This window comes from Xenia sp. Carnegie-2017, unplaced genomic scaffold (assembly GCF_021976095.1).
Source record: "Xenia sp. Carnegie-2017 unplaced genomic scaffold, XeniaSp_v1 HiC_scaffold_19, whole genome shotgun sequence".
Lineage (NCBI taxonomy): Eukaryota > Metazoa > Cnidaria > Anthozoa > Malacalcyonacea > Xeniidae > Xenia > Xenia sp. Carnegie-2017.
The window spans coordinates 12,546,028-12,567,202 of record NW_025813481.1 but is presented as its reverse complement, the minus strand read 5'-3'; the positions used below and the strand labels follow the sequence as shown (position 1 = coordinate 12,567,202).

Sequence of the window (21,175 nt, the reverse complement as noted above, 5' to 3'; positions counted from 1 at the left end):
AGACTAACCAACGATAAGGCAAATAAAAAACCTCTTCAGACTATGCATTTCATTGATCAAATTCAAACATATCTAACAGTTTTTTTTAACAATGGTACTTAGAAAAAGAAAAAATACATGCTAAGTACTTTAAACATAGCAGCTGGTTAGTATCTGGTTTTTATAGGAAATGAATAGTGACAAAGGATCTTTTACAGTTACTTGCTTAAAACCTGTAAAATATTTAATAAAAATTAATAGCACAAACAAAACGTAATAGTTTTTTAGTAATTACTATACACTTACAAGCGTTGGTCGGTGGTCTACTGATTTCAAATGGCAGTACTAACCAGTAAAAGTCGTACTAAGTATTAAAATGCCAATAAGAAGCAGGCACCGGAATATTATGCGATAGAAGCGTAGTCTATTTCAAGTATTTATATAGGTTGTCCTGCTCATTTCAAAGGGCAGGAGTGAACATGACAAGCGTGCGATAACAGTAATAGTTCCAGAAACGCTAGTCAAGTGAGAGAGGAAGGGCATTAAAAACATTTAGTAGCTGAGAGACTCACAATTTTTGAAATCGTCTTTTAAAACTGCTGAAAATGAATGAATAGAGTTGGACATTAAAATAGGTGAGAATGGATGATACCAGTGTTAGCTTTTAACTTTGGTAGTTGGTTGGCGGTAAAATTGCTTGTGACACAAACCACAAAAATACAAATTTAGAACTCTTACAATGGTAGAAAATTAAAAATGCACTTTTTGATGTCAACTACGACTCCTATATGATTATTATAGCGATAAAACATTCATTTTAGAGAAAAGTATGAGTAAATACGATATATAGCAACAATTAAAAAAAAACTGATCTAAGTTACACAATTGGAGCATAGCAACTTGCTAAAAAATATTACGCTTTCTTCACGTTTCAAAAACTTTACAGTTTTTTTGGTATTTCATGTGCTTTGTCACTACAGTGTAGACACTCACGTATGTTTTGTTTTGTCACTACAGTGTAGACACTCACGTATGTTTTGTTTTGTCACTACAGTGTAGACACTCACGTATGTTCTGTTTTGTCACTACAGTGTAGACACTTACGTATGTTCTGTTTTGTCACTACAGTGTAGACACTCACGTATGTTCTGTTTTGTCACTACAGTGTAGACACTCACGTATGTTCTGTTTTGTTACTACAGTGTAGACACTCACGTATGTTCTGTTTTGTCACTACAGTGTAGACACTCACGTATGTTCTGTTTTGTCACTACAGTGTAGACACTCACGTATGTTCTGTTTTGTCACTACAGTGTAGACACTCACGTATGTTCTGTTTTGTCACTACAGTGTAGACACTCACGTATGTTCTGTTTTGTCACTACAGTGTAGACACTCACGTATGTTCTGTTTTGTCACTACAGTGTAGACACTCACGTATGTTCTGTTTTGTCACTACAGTGTAGACACTCACGTATGTTCTGTTTTGTCACTACAGTGTAGACACTCACGTATGTTCTGTTTTGTCACTACAGTGTAGACACTCACGTATGTTCTGTTTTGTCACTACAGTGTAGACACTCACGTATGTTCTGTTTTGTCACTACAGTGTAGACACTCACGTATGTTCTGTTTTGTCACTACAGTGTAGACACTCACGTATGTTCTGTTTTGTCACTACAGTGTAGACACTCACGTATGTTCTGTTTTGTCACTACAGTGTAGACACTCACGTATGTTCTGTTTTGTCACTACAGTGTAGACACTCACGTATGTTCTGTTTTGTCACTACAGTGTAGACACTCACGTATGTTCTGTTTTGTCACTACAGTGTAGACACTCACGTATGTTCTGTTTTGTCACTACAGTGTAGACACTCACGTATGTTCTGTTTTGTCACTACAGTGAGACACTCACGTATGTTCTGTTTTGTCACTACAGTGTAGACACTCACGTATGTTCTGTTTTGTCACTACAGTGTAGACACTCACGTATGTTCTGTTTTGTCACTACAGTGTAGACACTCACGTATGTTCTGTTTTGTCACTACAGTGTAGACACTCACGTATGTTCTGTTTTGTCACTACAGTGTAGACACTCACGTATGTTCTGTTTTGTCACTACAGTGTAGACACTCACGTATGTTCTGTTTTGTCACTACAGTGTAGACACTCACGTATGTTCTGTTTTGTCACTACAGTGTAGACACTCACGTATGTTCTGTTTTGTCACTACAGTGTAGACACTCACGTATGTTCTGTTTTGTCACTACAGTGTAGACACTCACGTATGTTCTGTTTTGTCACTACAGTGTAGACACTCACGTATGTTCTGTTTTGTCACTACAGTGTAGACACTCACGTATGTTTGTTTTGTCACTACAGTGTAGACACTCACGTATGTTCTGTTTTGTCACTACAGTGTAGACACTCACGTATGTTCTGTTTTGTCACTACAGTGTAGACACTCACGTATGTTCTGTTTTGTTACTACAGTGTAGACACTCACGTATGTTCTGTTTTGTCACTACAGTGTAGACACTCACGTATGTTCTGTTTTGTCACTACAGTGTAGACACTCACGTATGTTCTGTTTTGTCACTACAGTGTAGACACTCACGTATGTTCTGTTTTGTCACTACAGTGTAGACACTCACGTATGTTCTGTTTTGTCACTACAGTGTAGACACTCACGTATGTTCTGTTTTGTCACTACAGTGTAGACACTCACGTATGTTCTGTTTTGTCACTACAGTGTAGACACTCACGTATGTTCTGTTTTGTCACTACAGTGTAGACACTCACGTATGTTCTGTTTTGTCACTACAGTGTAGACACTCACGTATGTTCTGTTTTTCACTACAGTGTAGACACTCACGTATGTTCTGTTTTGTCACTACAGTGTAGACACTCACGTATGTTCTGTTTTGTCACTACAGTGTAGACACTCACGTATGTTCTGTTTTGTCACTACAGTGTAGACACTCACGTATGTTCTGTTTTGTCACTACAGTGTAGACACTCACGTATGTTCTGTTTTGTCACTACAGTGTAGACACTCACGTATGTTCTGTTTTGTCACTACAGTGTAGACACTCACGTATGTTCTGTTTTGTCACTACAGTGTAGACACTCACGTATGTTCTGTTTTGTCACTACAGTGTAGACACTCACGTATGTTCTGTTTTGTCACTACAGTGTAGACACTCACGTATGTTCTGTTTTGTCACTACAGTGTAGACACTCACGTATGTTCTGTTTTGTCACTACAGTGTAGACACTCACGTATGTTCTGTTTTGTCACTACAGTGTAGACACTCACGTATGTTTTGTTTTGTCACTACAGTGTAGACACTCACGTATGTTCTGTTTTGTCACTACAGTGTAGACACTCACGTATGTTCTGTTTTGTCACTACAGTGTAGACACTCACGTATGTTCTGTTTTGTCACTACAGTGTAGACACTCACGTATGTTCTGTTTTGTCACTACAGTGTAGACACTCACGTATGTTCTGTTTTGTCACTACAGTGTAGACACTCACGTATGTTCTGTTTTGTCACTACAGTGTAGACACTCACGTATGTTCTGTTTTGTCACTACAGTGTAGACACTCACGTATGTTCTGTTTTGTCACTACAGTGTAGACACTCACGTATGTTCTGTTTTGTCACTACAGTGTAGACACTCACGTATGTTCTGTTTTGTCACTACAGTGTAGACACTCACGTATGTTCTGTTTTGTCACTACAGTGTAGACACTCACGTATGTTCTGTTTTGTCACTACAGTGTAGACACTCACGTATGTTCTGTTTTGTCACTACAGTGTAGACACTCACGTATGTTCTGTTTTGTCACTACAGTGTAGACACTCACGTATGTTCTGTTTTGTCACTACAGTGTAGACACTCACGTATGTTCTGTTTTGTCACTACAGTGTAGACACTCACGTATGTTCTGTTTTGTCACTACAGTGTAGACACTCACGTATGTTCTGTTTTGTCACTACAGTGTAGACACTCACGTATGTTCTGTTTTGTCACTACAGTGTAGACACTCACGTATGTTCTGTTTTGTCACTACAGTGTAGACACTCACGTATGTTCTGTTTTGTCACTACAGTGTAGACACTCACGTATGTTCTGTTTTGTCACTACAGTGTAGACACTCACGTATGTTCTGTTTTGTCACTACAGTGTAGACACTCACGTATGTTCTGTTTTGTCACTACAGTGTAGACACTCACGTATGTTCTGTTTTGTCACTACAGTGTAGACACTCACGTATGTTTGTTTTGTCACTACAGTGTAGACACTCACGTATGTTCTGTTTTGTCACTACAGTGTAGACACTCACGTATGTTCTGTTTTGTCACTACAGTGTAGACACTCACGTATGTTCTGTTTTGTCACTACAGTGTAGACACTCACGTATGTTCTGTTTTGTCACTACAGTGTAGACACTCACGTATGTTCTGTTTTGTCACTACAGTGTAGACACTCACGTATGTTCTGTTTTGTCACTACAGTGTAGACACTCACGTATGTTCTGTTTTGTCACTACAGTGTAGACACTCACGTATGTTCTGTTTTGTTACTACAGTGTAGACACTCACGTATGTTCTGTTTTGTCACTACAGTGTAGACACTCACGTATGTTCTGTTTTGTCACTACAGTGTAGACACTCACGTATGTTCTGTTTTGTCACTACAGTGTAGACACTCACGTATGTTCTGTTTTGTCACTACAGTGTAGACACTCACGTATGTTCTGTTTTGTCACTACAGTGTAGACACTCACGTATGTTCTGTTTTGTCACTACAGTGTAGACACTCACGTATGTTCTGTTTTGTCACTACAGTGTAGACACTCACGTATGTTCTGTTTTGTCACTACAGTGTAGACACTCACGTATGTTCTGTTTTGTCACTACAGTGTAGACACTCACGTATGTTCTGTTTTGTCACTACAGTGTAGACACTCACGTATGTTCTGTTTTGTCACTACAGTGTAGACACTCACGTATGTTCTGTTTTGTCACTACAGTGTAGACACTCACGTATGTTCTGTTTTGTCACTACAGTGTAGACACTCACGTATGTTCTGTTTTGTCACTACAGTGTAGACACTCACGTATGTTCTGTTTTGTCACTACAGTGTAGACACTCACGTATGTTCTGTTTTGTCACTACAGTGTAGACACTCACGTATGTTCTGTTTTGTCACTACAGTGTAGACACTCACGTATGTTCTGTTTTGTCACTACAGTGTAGACACTCACGTATGTTCTGTTTTGTCACTACAGTGTAGACACTCACGTATGTTCTGTTTTGTCACTACAGTGTAGACACTCACGTATGTTCTGTTTTGTCACTACAGTGTAGACACTCACGTATGTTCTGTTTTGTCACTACAGTGTAGACACTCACGTATGTTCTGTTTTGTCACTACAGTGTAGACACTCACGTATGTTCTGTTTTGTCACTACAGTGTAGACACTCACGTATGTTCTGTTTTGTCACTACAGTGTAGACACTCACGTATGTTCTGTTTTGTCACTACAGTGTAGACACTCACGTATGTTCTGTTTTGTCACTACAGTGTAGACACTCACGTATGTTCTGTTTTGTCACTACAGTGTAGACACTCACGTATGTTCTGTTTTGTCACTACAGTGTAGACACTCACGTATGTTCTGTTTTGTCACTACAGTGTAGACACTCACGTATGTTCTGTTTTGTCACTACAGTGTAGACACTCACGTATGTTCTGTTTTGTCACTACAGTGTAGACACTCACGTATGTTCTGTTTTGTCACTACAGTGTAGACACTCACGTATGTTCTGTTTTGTCACTACAGTGTAGACACTCACGTATGTTCTGTTTTGTCACTACAGTGTAGACACTCACGTATGTTCTGTTTTGTCACTACAGTGTAGACACTCACGTATGTTCTGTTTTGTCACTACAGTGTAGACACTCACGTATGTTCTGTTTTGTCACTACAGTGTAGACACTCACGTATGTTCTGTTTTGTCACTACAGTGTAGACACTCACGTATGTTCTGTTTTGTCACTACAGTGTAGACACTCACGTATGTTCTGTTTTGTCACTACAGTGTAGACACTCACGTATGTTCTGTTTTGTCACTACAGTGTAGACACTCACGTATGTTCTGTTTTGTCACTACAGTGTAGACACTCACGTATGTTCTGTTTTGTCACTACAGTGTAGACACTCACGTATGTTCTGTTTTGTCACTACAGTGTAGACACTCACGTATGTTCTGTTTTGTCACTACAGTGTAGACACTCACGTATGTTCTGTTTTGTCACTACAGTGTAGACACTCACGTATGTTCTGTTTTGTCACTACAGTGTAGACACTCACGTATGTTCTGTTTTGTCACTACAGTGTAGACACTCACGTATGTTCTGTTTTGTCACTACAGTGTAGACACTCACGTATGTTCTGTTTTGTCACTACAGTGTAGACACTCACGTATGTTCTGTTTTGTCACTACAGTGTAGACACTCACGTATGTTCTGTTTTGTCACTACAGTGTAGACACTCACGTATGTTCTGTTTTGTCACTACAGTGTAGACACTCACGTATGTTCTGTTTTGTCACTACAGTGTAGACACTCACGTATGTTCTGTTTTGTCACTACAGTGTAGACACTCACGTATGTTCTGTTTTGTCACTACAGTGTAGACACTCACGTATGTTCTGTTTTGTCACTACAGTGTAGACACTCACGTATGTTCTGTTTTGTCACTACAGTGTAGACACTCACGTATGTTCTGTTTTGTCACTACAGTGTAGACACTCACGTATGTTCTGTTTTGTCACTACAGTGTAGACACTCACGTATGTTCTGTTTTGTCACTACAGTGTAGACACTCACGTATGTTCTGTTTTGTCACTACAGTGTAGACACTCACGTATGTTCTGTTTTGTCACTACAGTGTAGACACTCACGTATGTTCTGTTTTGTCACTACAGTGTAGACACTCACGTATGTTCTGTTTTGTCACTACAGTGTAGACACTCACGTATGTTCTGTTTTGTCACTACAGTGTAGACACTCACGTATGTTCTGTTTTGTCACTACAGTGTAGACACTCACGTATGTTCTGTTTTGTCACTACAGTGTAGACACTCACGTATGTTCTGTTTTGTCACTACAGTGTAGACACTCACGTATGTTCTGTTTTGTCACTACAGTGTAGACACTCACGTATGTTCTGTTTTGTCACTACAGTGTAGACACTCACGTATGTTCTGTTTTGTCACTACAGTGTAGACACTCACGTATGTTCTGTTTTGTCACTACAGTGTAGACACTCACGTATGTTCTGTTTTGTCACTACAGTGTAGACACTCACGTATGTTCTGTTTTGTCACTACAGTGTAGACACTCACGTATGTTCTGTTTTGTCACTACAGTGTAGACACTCACGTATGTTCTGTTTTGTCACTACAGTGTAGACACTCACGTATGTTCTGTTTTGTCACTACAGTGTAGACACTCACGTATGTTCTGTTTTGTCACTACAGTGTAGACACTCACGTATGTTCTGTTTTGTCACTACAGTGTAGACACTCACGTATGTTCTGTTTTGTCACTACAGTGTAGACACTCACGTATGTTCTGTTTTGTCACTACAGTGTAGACACTCACGTATGTTCTGTTTTGTCACTACAGTGTAGACACTCACGTATGTTCTGTTTTGTCACTACAGTGTAGACACTCACGTATGTTCTGTTTTGTCACTACAGTGTAGACACTCACGTATGTTCTGTTTTGTCACTACAGTGTAGACACTCACGTATGTTCTGTTTTGTCACTACAGTGTAGACACTCACGTATGTTCTGTTTTGTCACTACAGTGTAGACACTCACGTATGTTCTGTTTTGTCACTACAGTGTAGACACTCACGTATGTTCTGTTTTGTCACTACAGTGTAGACACTCACGTATGTTCTGTTTTGTCACTACAGTGTAGACACTCACGTATGTTCTGTTTTGTCACTACAGTGTAGACACTCACGTATGTTCTGTTTTGTCACTACAGTGTAGACACTCACGTATGTTCTGTTTTGTCACTACAGTGTAGACACTCACGTATGTTCTGTTTTGTCACTACAGTGTAGACACTCACGTATGTTCTGTTTTGTCACTACAGTGTAGACACTCACGTATGTTCTGTTTTGTCACTACAGTGTAGACACTCACGTATGTTCTGTTTTGTCACTACAGTGTAGACACTCACGTATGTTCTGTTTTGTCACTACAGTGTAGACACTCACGTATGTTCTGTTTTGTCACTACAGTGTAGACACTCACGTATGTTCTGTTTTGTCACTACAGTGTAGACACTCACGTATGTTCTGTTTTGTCACTACAGTGTAGACACTCACGTATGTTCTGTTTTGTCACTACAGTGTAGACACTCACGTATGTTCTGTTTTGTCACTACAGTGTAGACACTCACGTATGTTCTGTTTTGTCACTACAGTGTAGACACTCACGTATGTTCTGTTTTGTCACTACAGTGTAGACACTCACGTATGTTCTGTTTTGTCACTACAGTGTAGACACTCACGTATGTTCTGTTTTGTCACTACAGTGTAGACACTCACGTATGTTCTGTTTTGTCACTACAGTGTAGACACTCACGTATGTTCTGTTTTGTCACTACAGTGTAGACACTCACGTATGTTCTGTTTTGTCACTACAGTGTAGACACTCACGTATGTTCTGTTTTGTCACTACAGTGTAGACACTCACGTATGTTCTGTTTTGTCACTACAGTGTAGACACTCACGTATGTTCTGTTTTGTCACTACAGTGTAGACACTCACGTATGTTCTGTTTTGTCACTACAGTGTAGACACTCACGTATGTTCTGTTTTGTCACTACAGTGTAGACACTCACGTATGTTCTGTTTTGTCACTACAGTGTAGACACTCACGTATGTTCTGTTTTGTCACTACAGTGTAGACACTCACGTATGTTCTGTTTTGTCACTACAGTGTAGACACTCACGTATGTTCTGTTTTGTCACTACAGTGTAGACACTCACGTATGTTCTGTTTTGTCACTACAGTGTAGACACTCACGTATGTTCTGTTTTGTCACTACAGTGTAGACACTCACGTATGTTCTGTTTTGTCACTACAGTGTAGACACTCACGTATGTTCTGTTTTGTCACTACAGTGTAGACACTCACGTATGTTCTGTTTTGTCACTACAGTGTAGACACTCACGTATGTTCTGTTTTGTCACTACAGTGTAGACACTCACGTATGTTCTGTTTTGTCACTACAGTGTAGACACTCACGTATGTTCTGTTTTGTCACTACAGTGTAGACACTCACGTATGTTCTGTTTTGTCACTACAGTGTAGACACTCACGTATGTTCTGTTTTGTCACTACAGTGTAGACACTCACGTATGTTCTGTTTTGTCACTACAGTGTAGACACTCACGTATGTTCTGTTTTGTCACTACAGTGTAGACACTCACGTATGTTCTGTTTTGTCACTACAGTGTAGACACTCACGTATGTTCTGTTTTGTCACTACAGTGTAGACACTCACGTATGTTCTGTTTTGTCACTACAGTGTAGACACTCACGTATGTTCTGTTTTGTCACTACAGTGTAGACACTCACGTATGTTCTGTTTTGTCACTACAGTGTAGACACTCACGTATGTTCTGTTTTGTCACTACAGTGTAGACACTCACGTATGTTCTGTTTTGTCACTACAGTGTAGACACTCACGTATGTTCTGTTTTGTCACTACAGTGTAGACACTCACGTATGTTCTGTTTTGTCACTACAGTGTAGACACTCACGTATGTTCTGTTTTGTCACTACAGTGTAGACACTCACGTATGTTCTGTTTTGTCACTACAGTGTAGACACTCACGTATGTTCTGTTTTGTCACTACAGTGTAGACACTCACGTATGTTCTGTTTTGTCACTACAGTGTAGACACTCACGTATGTTCTGTTTTGTCACTACAGTGTAGACACTCACGTATGTTCTGTTTTGTCACTACAGTGTAGACACTCACGTATGTTCTGTTTTGTCACTACAGTGTAGACACTCACGTATGTTCTGTTTTGTCACTACAGTGTAGACACTCACGTATGTTCTGTTTTGTCACTACAGTGTAGACACTCACGTATGTTCTGTTTTGTCACTACAGTGTAGACACTCACGTATGTTCTGTTTTGTCACTACAGTGTAGACACTCACGTATGTTCTGTTTTGTCACTACAGTGTAGACACTCACGTATGTTCTGTTTTGTCACTACAGTGTAGACACTCACGTATGTTCTGTTTTGTCACTACAGTGTAGACACTCACGTATGTTCTGTTTTGTCACTACAGTGTAGACACTCACGTATGTTCTGTTTTGTCACTACAGTGTAGACACTCACGTATGTTCTGTTTTGTCACTACAGTGTAGACACTCACGTATGTTCTGTTTTGTCACTACAGTGTAGACACTCACGTATGTTCTGTTTTGTCACTACAGTGTAGACACTCACGTATGTTCTGTTTTGTCACTACAGTGTAGACACTCACGTATGTTCTGTTTTGTCACTACAGTGTAGACACTCACGTATGTTCTGTTTTGTCACTACAGTGTAGACACTCACGTATGTTCTGTTTTGTCACTACAGTGTAGACACTCACGTATGTTCTGTTTTGTCACTACAGTGTAGACACTCACGTATGTTCTGTTTTGTCACTACAGTGTAGACACTCACGTATGTTCTGTTTTGTCACTACAGTGTAGACACTCACGTATGTTCTGTTTTGTCACTACAGTGTAGACACTCACGTATGTTCTGTTTTGTCACTACAGTGTAGACACTCACGTATGTTCTGTTTTGTCACTACAGTGTAGACACTCACGTATGTTCTGTTTTGTCACTACAGTGTAGACACTCACGTATGTTCTGTTTTGTCACTACAGTGTAGACACTCACGTATGTTCTGTTTTGTCACTACAGTGTAGACACTCACGTATGTTCTGTTTTGTCACTACAGTGTAGACACTCACGTATGTTCTGTTTTGTCACTACAGTGTAGACACTCACGTATGTTCTGTTTTGTCACTACAGTGTAGACACTCACGTATGTTCTGTTTTGTCACTACAGTGTAGACACTCACGTATGTTCTGTTTTGTCACTACAGTGTAGACACTCACGTATGTTCTGTTTTGTCACTACAGTGTAGACACTCACGTATGTTCTGTTTTGTCACTACAGTGTAGACACTCACGTATGTTCTGTTTTGTCACTACAGTGTAGACACTCACGTATGTTCTGTTTTGTCACTACAGTGTAGACACTCACGTATGTTCTGTTTTGTCACTACAGTGTAGACACTCACGTATGTTCTGTTTTGTCACTACAGTGTAGACACTCACGTATGTTCTGTTTTGTCACTACAGTGTAGACACTCACGTATGTTCTGTTTTGTCACTACAGTGTAGACACTCACGTATGTTCTGTTTTGTCACTACAGTGTAGACACTCACGTATGTTCTGTTTTGTCACTACAGTGTAGACACTCACGTATGTTCTGTTTTGTCACTACAGTGTAGACACTCACGTATGTTCTGTTTTGTCACTACAGTGTAGACACTCACGTATGTTCTGTTTTGTCACTACAGTGTAGACACTCACGTATGTTCTGTTTTGTCACTACAGTGTAGACACTCACGTATGTTCTGTTTTGTCACTACAGTGTAGACACTCACGTATGTTCTGTTTTGTCACTACAGTGTAGACACTCACGTATGTTCTGTTTTGTCACTACAGTGTAGACACTCACGTATGTTCTGTTTTGTCACTACAGTGTAGACACTCACGTATGTTCTGTTTTGTCACTACAGTGTAGACACTCACGTATGTTCTGTTTTGTCACTACAGTGTAGACACTCACGTATGTTCTGTTTTGTCACTACAGTGTAGACACTCACGTATGTTCTGTTTTGTCACTACAGTGTAGACACTCACGTATGTTCTGTTTTGTCACTACAGTGTAGACACTCACGTATGTTCTGTTTTGTCACTACAGTGTAGACACTCACGTATGTTCTGTTTTGTCACTACAGTGTAGACACTCACGTATGTTCTGTTTTGTCACTACAGTGTAGACACTCACGTATGTTCTGTTTTGTCACTACAGTGTAGACACTCACGTATGTTCTGTTTTGTCACTACAGTGTAGACACTCACGTATGTTCTGTTTTGTCACTACAGTGTAGACACTCACGTATGTTCTGTTTTGTCACTACAGTGTAGACACTCACGTATGTTCTGTTTTGTCACTACAGTGTAGACACTCACGTATGTTCTGTTTTGTCACTACAGTGTAGACACTCACGTATGTTCTGTTTTGTCACTACAGTGTAGACACTCACGTATGTTCTGTTTTGTCACTACAGTGTAGACACTCACGTATGTTCTGTTTTGTCACTACAGTGTAGACACTCACGTATGTTCTGTTTTGTCACTACAGTGTAGACACTCACGTATGTTCTGTTTTGTCACTACAGTGTAGACACTCACGTATGTTCTGTTTTGTCACTACAGTGTAGACACTCACGTATGTTCTGTTTTGTCACTACAGTGTAGACACTCACGTATGTTCTGTTTTGTCACTACAGTGTAGACACTCACGTATGTTCTGTTTTGTCACTACAGTGTAGACACTCACGTATGTTCTGTTTTGTCACTACAGTGTAGACACTCACGTATGTTCTGTTTTGTCACTACAGTGTAGACACTCACGTATGTTCTGTTTTGTCACTACAGTGTAGACACTCACGTATGTTCTGTTTTGTCACTACAGTGTAGACACTCACGTATGTTCTGTTTTGTCACTACAGTGTAGACACTCACGTATGTTCTGTTTTGTCACTACAGTGTAGACACTCACGTATGTTCTGTTTTGTCACTACAGTGTAGACACTCACGTATGTTCTGTTTTGTCACTACAGTGTAGACACTCACGTATGTTCTGTTTTGTCACTACAGTGTAGACACTCACGTATGTTCTGTTTTGTCACTACAGTGTAGACACTCACGTATGTTCTGTTTTGTCACTACAGTGTAGACACTCACGTATGTTCTGTTTTGTCACTACAGTGTAGACACTCACGTATGTTCTGTTTTGTCACTACAGTGTAGACACTCACGTATGTTCTGTTTTGTCACTACAGTGTAGACACTCACGTATGTTCTGTTTTGTCACTACAGTGTAGACACTCACGTATGTTCTGTTTTGTCACTACAGTGTAGACACTCACGTATGTTCTGTTTTGTCACTACAGTGTAGACACTCACGTATGTTCTGTTTTGTCACTACAGTGTAGACACTCACGTATGTTCTGTTTTGTCACTACAGTGTAGACACTCACGTATGTTCTGTTTTGTCACTACAGTGTAGACACTCACGTATGTTCTGTTTTGTCACTACAGTGTAGACACTCACGTATGTTCTGTTTTGTCACTACAGTGTAGACACTCACGTATGTTCTGTTTTGTCACTACAGTGTAGACACTCACGTATGTTCTGTTTTGTCACTACAGTGTAGACACTCACGTATGTTCTGTTTTGTCACTACAGTGTAGACACTCACGTATGTTCTGTTTTGTCACTACAGTGTAGACACTCACGTATGTTCTGTTTTGTCACTACAGTGTAGACACTCACGTATGTTCTGTTTTGTCACTACAGTGTAGACACTCACGTATGTTCTGTTTTGTCACTACAGTGTAGACACTCACGTATGTTCTGTTTTGTCACTACAGTGTAGACACTCACGTATGTTCTGTTTTGTCACTACAGTGTAGACACTCACGTATGTTCTGTTTTGTCACTACAGTGTAGACACTCACGTATGTTCTGTTTTGTCACTACAGTGTAGACACTCACGTATGTTCTGTTTTGTCACTACAGTGTAGACACTCACGTATGTTCTGTTTTGTCACTACAGTGTAGACACTCACGTATGTTCTGTTTTGTCACTACAGTGTAGACACTCACGTATGTTCTGTTTTGTCACTACAGTGTAGACACTCACGTATGTTCTGTTTTGTCACTACAGTGTAGACACTCACGTATGTTCTGTTTTGTCACTACAGTGTAGACACTCACGTATGTTCTGTTTTGTCACTACAGTGTAGACACTCACGTATGTTCTGTTTTGTCACTACAGTGTAGACACTCACGTATGTTCTGTTTTGTCACTACAGTGTAGACACTCACGTATGTTCTGTTTTGTCACTACAGTGTAGACACTCACGTATGTTCTGTTTTGTCACTACAGTGTAGACACTCACGTATGTTCTGTTTTGTCACTACAGTGTAGACACTCACGTATGTTCTGTTTTGTCACTACAGTGTAGACACTCACGTATGTTCTGTTTTGTCACTACAGTGTAGACACTCACGTATGTTCTGTTTTGTCACTACAGTGTAGACACTCACGTATGTTCTGTTTTGTCACTACAGTGTAGACACTCACGTATGTTCTGTTTTGTCACTACAGTGTAGACACTCACGTATGTTCTGTTTTGTCACTACAGTGTAGACACTCACGTATGTTCTGTTTTGTCACTACAGTGTAGACACTCACGTATGTTCTGTTTTGTCACTACAGTGTAGACACTCACGTATGTTCTGTTTTGTCACTACAGTGTAGACACTCACGTATGTTCTGTTTTGTCACTACAGTGTAGACACTCACGTATGTTCTGTTTTGTCACTACAGTGTAGACACTCACGTATGTTCTGTTTTGTCACTACAGTGTAGACACTCACGTATGTTCTGTTTTGTCACTACAGTGTAGACACTCACGTATGTTCTGTTTTGTCACTACAGTGTAGACACTCACGTATGTTCTGTTTTGTCACTACAGTGTAGACACTCACGTATGTTCTGTTTTGTCACTACAGTGTAGACACTCACGTATGTTCTGTTTTGTCACTACAGTGTAGACACTCACGTATGTTCTGTTTTGTCACTACAGTGTAGACACTCACGTATGTTCTGTTTTGTCACTACAGTGTAGACACTCACGTATGTTCTGTTTTGTCACTACAGTGTAGACACTCACGTATGTTCTGTTTTGTCACTACAGTGTAGACACTCACGTATGTTCTGTTTTGTCACTACAGTGTAGACACTCACGTATGTTCTGTTTTGTCACTACAGTGTAGACACTCACGTATGTTCTGTTTTGTCACTACAGTGTAGACACTCACGTATGTTCTGTTTTGTCACTACAGTGTAGACACTCACGTATGTTCTGTTTTGTCACTACAGTGTAGACACTCACGTATGTTCTGTTTTGTCACTACAGTGTAGACACTCACGTATGTTCTGTTTTGTCACTACAGTGTAGACACTCACGTATGTTCTGTTTTGTCACTACAGTGTAGACACTCACGTATGTTCTGTTTTGTCACTACAGTGTAGACACTCACGTATGTTCTGTTTTGTCACTACAGTGTAGACACTCACGTATGTTCTGTTTTGTCACTACAGTGTAGACACTCACGTATGTTCTGTTTTGTCACTACAGTGTAGACACTCACGTATGTTCTGTTTTGTCACTACAGTGTAGACACTCACGTATGTTCTGTTTTGTCACTACAGTGTAGACACTCACGTATGTTCTGTTTTGTCACTACAGTGTAGACACTCACGTATGTTCTGTTTTGTCACTACAGTGTAGACACTCACGTATGTTCTGTTTTGTCACTACAGTGTAGACACTCACGTATGTTCTGTTTTGTCACTACAGTGTAGACACTCACGTATGTTCTGTTTTGTCACTACAGTGTAGACACTCACGTATGTTCTGTTTTGTCACTACAGTGTAGACACTCACGTATGTTCTGTTTTGTCACTACAGTGTAGACACTCACGTATGTTCTGTTTTGTCACTACAGTGTAGACACTCACGTATGTTCTGTTTTGTCACTACAGTGTAGACACTCACGTATGTTCTGTTTTGTCACTACAGTGTAGACACTTACGTATGTTTTGTTTTGTCACTATAGTGTAAACACTCAAGTATGTTCTGTTTTGTCACTACAGTGTAGGCACTCACGTATGTTCTGTTTTGTCACTACAGTGTAGACACTCACGTATGTTCTGTTTTGTCATATCAAACTAAAAAAAAGAATATAAATGATATCAAATCGCGAGTATTTTATGTTTCCACAGGCTCACTACAATTTAATTGTGTCACTGATGTATTTTGAATTTTTCTAAAAATGCTCAAAACTACAATTAATGTTGCGATTTAACTGGAAAAGTTACATTTTAATGCGACTTTTCTCTAAAACTTTATTCCTCTCAAACGAGATAAAATCTCTATTGGCAGGACCTATGAGCTAATGTTTGCAGGTAAATCCATAACGACCGTCGAGACTACCTATCAAATTCCCTGAAATTAAAAATTCAATAAAACATTGTAAAAATCATATGATATTCAAAACTGCCATGCAGCTGCCTCGTATTATCGTTTAGCATTTTTTGTGAATGAAGCAGCAAGTTGATAATACTGAATGATCAGTTTCCGCAGACAGAAATTCATTTTCAGGAAGAACATAATTGGAAATGTTGACAACAAATAGAATTTTGATCGAAAAAGCTCTTACAAACTTAGAAACAATACCCAATTGCGACTTCGGAACGCTATGTATTATAAACGAGAATCAAAATTTACATACGTTTAGGAAATGCATACGCTCTAAGTACCCAAGTAACACCAGGAAAACGGAAAGAATTGAAGCCACGTTGAATAGTGGAATGCCAACTTCTTGTTCGGACCATCAACTCCATATGCCTAAAGCAGCCATGTAACACTAGAAAAATAACAAGAATCCAAACCATGCTAAATTTTTTGGAAAAATGTACAAAATTTTCAGCTAGTGGAAACAAACTCTAAAGCTTGATTCCCATTTTGTACTAAAAACTACTAATAACTTTAACAGGTCAGATTTTTCCTCCCTACCACGTTTAGAACGGCTCCCTTTTTTAACATTGTACACTGCACTCACAATGACTGCACAGTTGCTCCAAGTAAAATTTTTCTATAAATATAACGTGCTGCAATATAACATAATTTTTTTGCCTGTACAGTATTGCTGCATTGACACAATTTTATCGTTCAATGTAGTTGAAGATTGCATTTACAACTTTTCTTTTTTCTTGGAAGGTAAAGTTCAATTGCCACTGCAGTCCCAGTAGTCGATACATTTTTTTTGTCAAACATGCATACATGTTGAAAAAAACACAACAACTTGAATTATCTTTTCGAAAGCTAATCAAACTTTGTTCTGTCGAAGGATTACGAAGGAGATTCGCGCATTGTTAACCATGCGCAAATGTTGTCTTGTGCCACAGGTTTGTCAGCTTTTCAGCTGTTACGTGCCCCCCTCTATAATTAAAGTCCTTACTTACTATATAATTAAAGTCCTTACTTATTTAACAAAATTTTATGTTCTTATCTTATACTGTCAAGCTGTTGTGTCTTGACTCCTTTCATAGCTTGTAGTTCTAAATTACATCAGAAACCATATACCATTAGTTGGACTCAAAATGAACAGCAATATGTACAACAAATCCTGCAAAATGTACCCCTACACACACATCAAACCATGCAAAATGTACCCCTACAAACACATCAAACCATGCAAAGTGTACCCCTACATACACAACAAACTATGCAAAGTGTACCCACCCCTACATACACATCAAACTACGCAAAGTGTACCCTTACATACACAACAAACCATGCAAACTGTCCCTACCTCTCCATGTACTTCCAGTCTACCGACTTTCAATCCCAAAGCCGCAAATGAATATATTTTGAAATTTAACTAAAGAAAAGAATGCTACCAATGATTGAAGGCGAAAGGGAGACAGGTTTCTACAAATTTATGATGGTACTGTTGCAGGCTGTTGCATGTTTATAATTAAGGAGTATTGATAAATAAATCATGTTTGAGGGAAGTTATGTTAACTTTGTATCATAGAGAACGTTTGGTTTGGGAATTATTTTAGTATATCATCGAATTATAACTTGGTTTTATATACGTTACTCAGTAAAAAACCACTTACGAATTCAGTTGGTGCTTCTTACGAAGGTGGAACATCGCTTTTTAAAGATATCTGAAATATAAACATTGGAAATTAGACAAAAGGAAAGAAATCAAAAGATTATGGAGAAATGCATTAATTCTTTTCATAAAAAAAAAACAAGAAAAATAAACAAAGATTATGATAAGAAGCAGTAAACTACAGAAAACCAACATACAGCAAGAATTTGACGACAAGTAACATAAGACGAAATGAAACAAGAGCAGTTTCATAAAAAGATCAGAGCGATTCTCACATCACCACGTTGTTTAATTATGATAGGAAATCAGATCTTTAAAGGTGAATACCAAAGTGGAAGGGGGATAGTAACAATTATCAGAAAAGAGAATACAATTTAAGAATATAACTACAGTGATAGCGACCTGTGAAGATCGACCTTACTTTACTTCGTGAGCAAAAAATGTTGTGAAGGGAGATCTTGCTTGCATGCAAAAAGTTTGAAAACATTTTCTTGAAAAACATGGCAAGACGTCTGTAAATCAACCGAGAATTGCAAAAATTAAAAGAAAGTTTTACTTACATTTCCTTTGATGTTAGGTGACGATGTCTGAGATTGTATTTTACCGATCTAAAATTGTTTAACGTTACGTTAGATTCACATAACCACGTGATCGTGACAATTTCCTCATGAACCTACCTCCCATGAAAGCTCTTTTTTCATTGGATCAAATGAATAGGAACCAATTGAAAACATGGAACACATGTCCTAAATGTTGATGGGAAACGTCAATGAAGAGCAATGAAACATCAGACTGTAATGTTTAATATTTTATGAGTGTTTTTACCGTTTGTAGTCAAGTTAAGGTTGAGAACTTGTTTAGGAAATGGAACAGTCACGACAACATTCTCGATCTAAATAAAATATGGAAACAATGAGTGAAAAGACTTTGAAAAAGTTAATGTATATAACATTTGACTTGGTATGATTACGTTAGGATGATATAGTTAGTTTTATACAAAATGCTTTGGGATAATACGTATGAAAAAAATGGACTAGTTTAGGTTATATCTTTAAGTTTATAAATGCAAGAAGATGCAACAGCAGTTTAATAAATTGACATGATTATAAATACATACATTTTTACCTATAACTGGTTTTGAACTTATCGACAATTCAAATCTTCCACTTCCACCCTGAAACAACCAAGTAAAAGACGATCATCGAATCAATATTTTGAACAATCGTAAGAATTAAAACGCAGAAAAATCAAACACTTTAATTTATTTCAATCAATAAAAAACATTTTAAAATAATTTCAACAGTTGATAAACCTCTTGAAACAAGACACGAGGCTTTGCAAACAATGGTAGCATATTTACCCAAAACAAAAAACAAAAAATACCATCAAAATAGACAATTTCATCATGAAAATATAACTGCTTAAACACCCACCCGGTTGCCACGTTATATGATATTAAACGAAAACGACCATCCGGGGGGACGAATGACAAAATTCGTTCAGACTAAAATACACAAACATTTGAAGTAGTCGCGTTCAGACGCAGTTTTAGTGCAAGATTGAAAGAAAAGTGTTCAATGTAAAAAGACAATTGTTATTAGTCATGTTAATAATAATTTGTGTTGACTTTGACAAGAGACAATCCATATTCAACATTCAAACTTACGTACCTCCCATCTTCTGAAGCGAAGACAAGGATGAAAACTGACATCTTCAAGGATACGAGGATTTGTAAAACACATGTTGAGATCTATAATTAATACAAATCTTTAATCTACAGATAAATTCAATTTTAATCTAGAGATATAACAAAGTATCATAAATATACCAGGCATGCCAGATAATTTACAGTTGCAGTCAATCTGAAAGAACAAAGTTGAAAAAGGTGAAAAAACCTTTAAAATGTTGTACAAGAGAGTACATATAACAAAGTATAAAAAAAGGAAGGCACTTACAGTTCCTTGTATTTCTGAAAATATGGTGGAGCCCTACACAAAACAGAAAATTTTAGGAATTTAAACATGCCATAAGTTTTCAGTTTGCACATGTCCTTAGTTTTAATTTAACATCAAACAAAAACAACAAACATATTTTTGTCATACATCTTCCACAAAAGGATCAAGAAATCCACAGTATTATAATGTTGTTACCTGTTTATCAATGATGGCATCAATGCTTTCAGCTACATCAAAATAAATCTATAACATAAATAGAATGAATTAGAAATACTTAGGACTAATTTGTGATAATTAGAATTAATTGGAACAAATTATGAGTAATTAGAACCAACAACTAATTAGCAATATTTATTACAACTAATTAAGAAAAGAAAAAAGTTCACTCATCACATTACAAAACAAACAAACAAACAACATTTATATACCGGCCAGTATTAATCCCCGCCAGGGGGGTTGACCGGTCCATGAATTTTTCCACGCCACACATCTCTATCTCTCGCCATATCTCTCGTTATACCCATCGCCTTCATATCACTGTTCACAACATCCATCCATCTCTTTCTTGGTCCCACTCCATCAACATTCCTTCCATTCCCTCCTTCCAGCACCTTCTTCCTTCCGATCCTTGTTCCACCCATCATCCCATCCATCGGCACCAATCTTCTCAGGTTCAACACTCCATATCCACCTTTCCTTCTCTTCCTTCAACAAATCTTTCACATTCCCATCTTCTTCCTCTGTTCCTCACCCTTTCACCCTCATTTCCGCCCAGATATTTAAACTCCATCCACTTCCAACCACATCATTTCCAACCGTTCAATCTGACTCACCCACCACTTCAAACCATCACTCAAAATCAGTTACTCTTGTCAATGCACCACGGACACCTGAACATCTTCCATGAACCCACTTACCACATTTCCCACATTATCAATTCCTCCAACTCTTTTCCCCACACACCACATGGCCATTTATCACTGTCCCCTCCACCTCCAGCATCCTTCCCTTCGTCTTTGCCTCATTCCCTTGACTTCTATTGCCGTTTTCATTCTCACCATTCCA

General features: G+C 38.6%; 1 protein-coding gene and 2 long non-coding RNA genes across 3 annotated transcripts in view; all 3 read right to left on the bottom strand.

The window, feature by feature from the left end:
• Positions 1 to 21,175, bottom strand: part of LOC124438153 — a 281,486-nt gene that overhangs the window by 38,542 nt on the left and 221,769 nt on the right. The window contains exons 45-48 of the mRNA XM_046988148.1: positions 20,111 to 20,143; positions 19,984 to 20,017; positions 19,826 to 19,905; positions 19,468 to 19,659 (exon numbers count right to left, since the gene is read on the bottom strand). Of these exons, the coding sequence (XP_046844104.1) occupies positions 19,468 to 19,659; positions 19,826 to 19,905; positions 19,984 to 20,017; positions 20,111 to 20,143 (339 nt within the window). The remainder of the gene's footprint in view (positions 1 to 19,467; positions 19,660 to 19,825; positions 19,906 to 19,983; positions 20,018 to 20,110; positions 20,144 to 21,175) is intronic.
• LOC124438198 lies at positions 16,266 to 17,106 on the bottom strand. The gene is made up of 3 exons (XR_006946008.1): positions 17,048 to 17,106; positions 16,764 to 16,898; positions 16,266 to 16,477 (listed from the first exon to the last, which is right to left on the bottom strand). It is a non-coding gene; the product is annotated as an uncharacterized LOC124438198 (long non-coding RNA).
• On the bottom strand, positions 18,172 to 18,891 carry LOC124438205. The gene is made up of 3 exons (XR_006946014.1): positions 18,833 to 18,891; positions 18,716 to 18,763; positions 18,172 to 18,207 (listed from the first exon to the last, which is right to left on the bottom strand). It is a non-coding gene; the product is annotated as an uncharacterized LOC124438205 (long non-coding RNA).